Consider the following 7508-nt stretch of genomic DNA (forward strand, 5'->3'; position numbering starts at 1 on the left):
TGAAAGAGTCCCAGAATGCAGGCAGTCAAATCAGTGGTACCTGAGCACACAACACCAGCATCTTCACTGTGGCGACAGTTGTGGACGCCCCAGCCATTGTGGCTGCACTGGAAGAGGGACGATTCCGACCCTGTGCAGCTCACGTCGTCCAGGTAGATGTTGCCACTGCCTTGTCCAAAGGAGGCCTCTGATGGTGCAGAAACAGCAGTGCCACATCCCAGCTGCCTGCACACCACCTGAGCATCTTTCAGGTCCCAGCCATCGTCGCAGACGGTGCCCCGGCCCCCAGAGTGTGAAATCTCCACACGACCCTCGCAGCGGTTCGTGCCGTTCACCAGGCTGATGGTGGCACCTGGGAAAGAAGGAGGTATGGAAAACTTGAGAAGAGATATTAGCATGAAGGCACCTTCTCTTGCCAGGGCCTCGGAATCACTCTATGAATTTCAGGCCACCACAATTGCCAGTCTCAGCTGTATTGAGCTGCATTTCCTGGCTTCTCCTCTCCTATGGAGAAAACCAGACACCAAACACTGAGGCACTAATTGTTTTTGCAAAAAGCAGTGGCCAGAAAACTGAGGAGAAAATGAGACCCACCTGAAGGAGCAGAGGTGATGGAGCTGGCTGTAGTTGTGCTTGTGGCAGCTGTAGGGGAGGAAAGGAAAGAGGCAGGTGAGGCCTGTGGGATGAAGGTTGATGCCTGGCTTTCTCCCAGTGCTGGGCACGTTGCTGCCAGCTGGGCACATGGGCAATGGAGAGCCTGGGCGTGTCAGCAGAATGGTCTCTCATGGTGGGACCAAGCAAAAACAGATCCCCACACACATCCCCAAGACACACCAAATTCCATCCAAGACGGAAGGCTTCCTGAAAGAGTCCCAGAATGCAGGCAGTCAAATCAGTGGTACCTGAGCACACAACACCAGCATCTTCACTGTGGCGACAGTTGTGGACGCCCCAGCCACTGTGGCTGCACTGGAAGAGGGACGATTCCGACCCTGTGCAGCTCACGTCGTCCAGGTAGATGTTGCCACTGCCTTGTCCAAAGGAGGCCTCTGATGTTGCAGAAACAGCAGTGCCACATCCCAGCTGCCTGCACACCACCTGGGCATCTTTCAGGTCCCAGCCATCGTCGCAGACGGTGCCCCGGCCCCCAGAGTGTGAAATCTCCACACGACCCTCGCAGCGGTTCCTACCATTCACCAGGCTGATGGTGGAGGCATCTTGGAAAGAAAGGTGGTATAGAAAACTTGAGAAGGGCTTCTAGCACAAAGGCACCATCTCTTGACAGAGTGATGCCTTTGTCAACCTCGAAATGAAACATCACAGCTTTCGGGACCATTTTTGTGCAGGAAGCAATATAAAAGCAGATCTTCATTGGAGGCCTCCAGGGAAGATATGGAAAAATATCCACTAAAGCCACAAAATATCCACAAATGGTGATGTATTTCCCTCTCATCCAAGACCCTCCCAAGTCCTCTCTGCCTTCATCTGGGACTGTGCTGTGTTCGTGGAATGTGTCTGAAGAGCCATTTTTGGAACTTTTTAGCCAGGAAGAACCAAGATGGCATAGGGATCCTGGAATGAGTTCTGACTTCCTGCCTACAAAAATGCTGTAGCTAAGTTACAATAAGAAGCTACAAAGCTACAAATATATGTGTAAAGGATATGGAGAATATATAAAGGAAAAAAGAGAAAAATCAAGATGGCATCAGAGCCCTGGAATCACTCTATGAATTTCAGGCCACCACAACTGCCAGTCTTGGCTGTCTTAAACTGGTTTTCCTGGCTTCTTCTCTCCCAGGGAGAAAACCAAAGACCAAACTCTGAGGCACTAATTGCTTTGCAAAAAGCAGCAGCCAGAAAACCCAGGAGAAATTCAGACCCACTTGAATAAGCAGGGAAGGTGGTGCTGGGAGTGGTTGTGCCTGTGCTTGTGGCAGCTGTAGGGGAGGAAAGGAAAGAGGCAGGTGAGGCCTGTGGGATGAAGGTTGATGCCTGGCTTTCTCCCAGTGCTGGGCACGTTGCTGCCAGCTGGGCACATGGGCAATGGAGAGCCTGGGCGTGTCAGCAGAATGGTCTCTCATGGTGGGACCAAGCAAAAACATGACCCTGCACTCATCCCCAGCAAATCATCTAATTCTACCTAAGACCACTTCCTGAAAGAGTCCCAGAATGCAGGCAGTCAAATCAGTGGTACCTGAGCACACAACACCAGCATCTTCACTGTGGCGACAGTTGTGGACGCCCCAGCCACTGTGGCTGCACTGGAAGAGGGACGATTCCGACCCTGTGCAGCTCACGTCGTCCAGGTAGATGTTGCCACTGCCTTGTCCAAAGGAGGCCTCTGGTGTTGCAGAAACAGCAGTGCCACATCCCAGCTGCCTGCACACCACCTGGGCATCTTTCAGGTCCCAGCCATCGTCGCAGACGGTGCCCCGGCCCCCAGAGTGTGAAATCTCCACACGACCCTCGCAGCGGTTCGTGCCGTTCACCAGGCTGATGGTGGCACCTGGGAAAGAAGGAGGTACGGAAAACTTGAGAAGAGATATTAGCATGAAGGCACCTTCTCTTGCCAGGGCCTCGGAATCACTCTATGAATTTCAGGCCACCACAATTGCCAGTCTCAGCTGTATTGAGCTGCATTTCCTGGCTTCTCCTCTCCTATGGAGAAAACCAGACACCAAACACTGAGGCACTAATTGTTTTTGCAAAAAGCAGTGGCCAGAAAACTGAGGAGAAAATGAGACCCACCTGGAGGAGCAGAGGTGATGGAGCTGGCTGTAGTTGTGCTTGTGGCAGCTGTAGGGGAGGAAAGGAAAGAGGCAGGTGAGGCCTGTGGGATGAAGGTTGATGCCTGGCTTTCTCCCAGTGCTGGGCACGTTGCTGCCAGCTGGGCACATGGGCAATGGAGAGCCTGGGCGTGTCAGCAGAATGGTCTCTCATGGTGGGACCAAGCAAAAACAGATCCCCACACACATCCCCAAGACACACCAAATTCCAGCCAAGAGGGAGCGCTTCCTGAAAGAGTCCCAGAATGCAGGCAGTCAAATCAGTGGTACCTGAGCACACAACACCAGCATCTTCACTGTGGCGACAGTTGTGGACGCCCCAGCCACTGTGGCTGCACTGGAAGAGGGACGATTCCGACCCTGTGCAGCTCACGTCGTCCAGGTAGATGTTGCCACTGCCTTGTCCAAAGGAGGCCTCTGATGTTGCAGAAACAGCAGTGCCACATCCCAGCTGCCTGCACACCACCTGAGCATCTTTCAGGTCCCAGCCATCGTCGCAGACGGTGCCCTGGCCCCCAGAGTATGAAATCTCCACACGACCCTCGCAGCGGTTCGTGCCGTTCACCAGGCTGATGGTGACATCTGGGAAAGAAGGAGGTATGGAAAATTGAGAAGGGCATCTAGCACAAAGGCACCATCTCTTGACAGAGTGATGCCTTTGTCAACCTCGAAATGAAACATCACAGCTTTCGGGACCATTTTTGTGCAGGAAGCAATATAAAAGCGGATCTTCATTGGAGGCCTCCAGGGAAGATATGGAAAAATATCCACTAAGGCCACAAAATATTCACAAATGGTGATGCAATTCCCTCTCATCCAAGACCCTCCCAAGTCCTCTCTGCCTTCATCTGGGACTGTGCTTTGTTCGTGGAATGTGTCTGAAGAGCCATTTTTGGAACTTTTTAGCCAGGAAGAACCAAGATGGCATAGGGATCCTGGAATGAGTTCTGACTTCCTGCCTACAAAAATGCTGTAGCTAAGTTACAATAAGAAGCTACAAAGCTACAAATATATGTGTAAAGGATATGGAGAATATATAAGGGAAAAAAGAGAAAAATCAAGATGGCATCAGAGCCCTGGAATCACTCTATGAATTTCAGGCCAACACAACTGCCAGTCTTGGCTGTCTTAAACTGGTTTTCCTGGCTTCTTCTCTCCCAGGGAGAAAACCAAAGACCAAACTCTGAGGCACTAATTGCTTTGCAAAAAGCAGCAGCCAGAAAACCCAGGAGAAATTCAGACCCACTTGAATAAGCAGGGAAGGTGGTGCTGGGAGTGGGTGTGCCTGTGCTTATGGCAGCTGTAGGGGAGGAAAGGAAAGAGGCAGGTGAGGCCTGTGGGATGAAGGTTGATGCCTGGCTTTCTCCCAGTGCTGGGCACGTTGCTGCCAGCTGGGCACATGGGCAATGGAGAGCCTGGGCGTGTCAGCAGAATGGTCTCTCATGGTGGGACCAAGCAAAAACAGATCCCCACACACATCCCCAAGACACACCAAATTCCAGACAAGAGGGAACACTTCCTGAAAGAGTCCCAGAATGCAGGCAGTCAAATCAGTGGTACCTGAGCACACAACACCAGCATCTTCACTGTGGCGACAGTTGTGGACGCCCCAGCCATTGTGGCTGCACTGGAAGAGGGACGATTCCGACCCTGTGCAGCTCACGTCGTCCAGGTAGATGTTGCCACTGCCTTGTCCAAAGGAGGCCTCTGATGTTGCAGAAACAGCAGTGCCACATCCCAGCTGCCTGCACACCACCTGGGCATCTTTCAGGTCCCAGCCATCGTCACAGACGGTGCCCCGGCCCCCAGAGTGTGAAATCTCCACACGACCCTCGCAGCGGTTCGTGCCATTCACCAGGCTGATGGTGACATCTGGAAAAGAAGGAGGTATGGAAAACTTGAGAAGAGATTTTAGCATGAAGGCACCTTCTCTTGCCAGGGCCTTGGAATCACTCTATGAATTTCAGGCCACCACAATTGCCAGTCTCAGCTGTATTGAGCTGCATTTCCTGGCATCTCCTCTCCTATGGAGAAAAGCAGACACCAAACACTGAGGCACTAATTGTTTTTGCAAAAAGCAGTGGCCAGAAAACTGAGGAGAAAATGAGACCCACCTGGAGGAGCAGAGGTGATGGAGCTGGCTGTAGTTGTGCTTGTGGCAGCTGTAGGGGAGGAAAGGAAAGAGGCAGGTGAGGCCTGTGGGATGAAGGTTGATGCCTGGCTTTCTCCCAGTGCTGGGCACGTTGCTGCCAGCTGGGCACATGGGCAATGGAGAGCCTGGGCGTGTCAGCAGAATGGTCTCTCATGGTGGGACCAAGCAAAAACAGATCCCCACACACATCCCCAAGACACACCAAATTCCATCCAAGACGGAAGGCTTCCTGAAACAGTCCCAGAATGCAGGCAGTCAAATCAGTGGTACCTGAGCACACAACACCAGCATCTTCACTGTGGCGACAGTTGTGGACGCCCCAGCCATTGTGGCTGCACTGGAAGAGGGACGATTCCGACCCTGTGCAGCTCACGTCGTCCAGGTAGATGTTGCCACTGCCTTGTCCAAAGGAGGCCTCTGATGTTGCAGAAACAGCAGTGCCACATCCCAGCTGCCTGCACACCACCTGGGCATCTTTCAGGTCCCAGCCATCGTCGCAGACGGTGCCCTGGCCCCCAGAGTGTGAAATCTCCACACGACCCTCGCAGCGGTTCGTGCCATTCACCAGGCTGATGGTGGCATCTGGGAAAGAAGGAGGTATGGAAAACTTGAGAAATGCTTCTAGCACAAAGGCACCTTCTCTTGCCAGGGCCTTGGCATCTGTCTACGAATTTAAGGCTACCATGATTGCCAGTCCTGGCTATGTTAAAAAGCTTTTCCAGCGTTCTCCTCTCTGAGGGAGAAGATGAAACACAAGCCTCTTCCGCATTTACTTTTTGCCAGAAAAACATGGACAGTTCAGACTCACCTGAAGGAGTAGCCAACTTGAACCTGGGTGGATCTTTGGCTGTGGCATCTGTAGGAAAGATAGAATTAGCAAGTGAGCATGTCAAGGTTACTGCTAAGACTGGTGATATTGGCGCCGCCGTGTAACATGGGAGATGGAGAACTTGAGGGTGTCAGCATGGTGTTCTTTCATGTGGGATTAACCAAAAACATAATCACACACTCCCTCCCAACACACACCAAATTTCAGCCAACAAAAGCCACAGGCAGGTGCTTTCTCTTGCCAGGGCCTTGGCAATGCTCTAGGAATTTCAAGCTATGACGTCTTCCAGTCTCAGATGCATTCTGTTGTGCTTTTCCCAGGCTCTGCCTTGTAGAAGACTATACCCTAAACTCTGAGGCACTAAATGTTTCTGCAGATAGCAGCAGCCAGAAAACCCAGGAGAAATTCAGACTCGCCTGAAGGAGCAGAGACAGGGAGGCTGGTTGTGGCACTGGTGGCATTTGCAGGGGAGGAAAGGACAGAAGCAAGTAGGGCCCTGTTGGATGAAGTAGGATGGCCAGGTTTCTCCCAGTGCTGGCACGTTGCTGCCACCCTGTCGCATGGGAGATGGAGAGCTTGGGGGTGTCAGCAGGGTGGTTTGTCATGGTGGGATCAACCAGAAACATAACCTTGCACTCATCGCCAATGCACACTGAGTTCCAGCCAACAGAGGCCACAAGCAGGCACCTTCCCTTGCTGGAACCTTGGCATAGGCCTACAAGTTTGAGGCCACCAGGAGTGCCACCCTTGGCTTCAGTTATGTTGTACTTTTCCTGGGATCTGCTGTCCCATGGAGGTAACCGAACCCTAAACTCTGCAGGAATTACTGGTTCTTCAAAAGCACTGGCCAGAAATTTCAGAGAGATTCAGACTCACCTGGAGGAATGGAAGGCATTAACATGGGTGTATCAGCGGTTGTGGCATGTATAGAGTTGGAAGATAAAGAAGCAGGTGAGTCCCTGGTGGGTGAAGGATCATGATCAGGTCTCTCCCAGTGGTGGGGATGTTGGTCTGACCCTGTCAAATTGGAGATGGAGAGCAATGTGTCAATCTCAAAGCTGATCTTTTGTTGAAGGAGTAAGGAAACCAAGAATTTTTGGATACATGTTCAAAACACTTTTTTTCCTATAAAATGAGTCCTAATTTTTTTGGTCACCCTGAGATGTTGTGGATTTCCCTTCACTGGCAACTTTCCAGGTCAGACATGGCTCTGAGTATCTGTTTTAAACTGCCTCTGCTTCTTTTTGGAGGTTTAAGCCAGAAGATTATTAAAATTGCATGGTAACCCAAATCATTCTATGCTTCTGTGGTTCCATGAGTCTATTACTTTTGGATTCTTGTTGTACATGGCTGCTTTCAGTGATTTAATTTACAATACATCTGATAAACAAATTCATATCAGGTATGTTTTCCCTAAAAAGCTGCATCATCTGGGATGCAGGGCAAAGCTCTGGTCTCTGCAAAATAAGACATAATTAGTAATGTCATATTCCACAAGGGCGTGGTAGCCTCACAAATTTATATTTTCAATTAATAAAAGGATGTAAACAGAGACAACTGAAGGCAAATCTGCCAACTAGCAAACCTATTTTTCATACATGCATGTTTGGATTAATGCATGTTTGGTCAGAATAAAGAGAATAATTTGGATTTTTGACTAATATTTTAATATTTTAGTGGCAATTCTGAATGTGTATTTGCTAGGAATGGACAGAATTTGCTGGGAGGTCAATAAACCAAG

At 50.6% G+C, this 7508-nt stretch overlaps 1 protein-coding gene across 1 annotated transcript in view; it reads right to left on the reverse strand.

Annotated features, from left to right (window-relative positions):
- The window catches only part of DMBT1 (deleted in malignant brain tumors 1), a 70477-nt gene extending 63809 nt beyond the window's left edge, over positions 1-6668 (reverse strand). Inside the window, 8 exon segments of the mRNA XM_053983983.1 lie at positions 20-352; positions 903-1217; positions 2195-2560; positions 3057-3368; positions 4326-4658; positions 5209-5520; positions 5747-5794; positions 6644-6668. Coding sequence (XP_053839958.1) covers positions 20-352; positions 903-1217; positions 2195-2560; positions 3057-3368; positions 4326-4658; positions 5209-5520; positions 5747-5794; positions 6644-6668 — 2044 coding nt within the window.
- Positions 6669-7508: the final 840 nt, after the last annotated feature.

The sequence above is a fragment of the Vidua macroura genome, chromosome 8, assembly GCF_024509145.1.
Source record: "Vidua macroura isolate BioBank_ID:100142 chromosome 8, ASM2450914v1, whole genome shotgun sequence".
Classification (NCBI taxonomy): domain Eukaryota; kingdom Metazoa; phylum Chordata; class Aves; order Passeriformes; family Viduidae; genus Vidua; species Vidua macroura.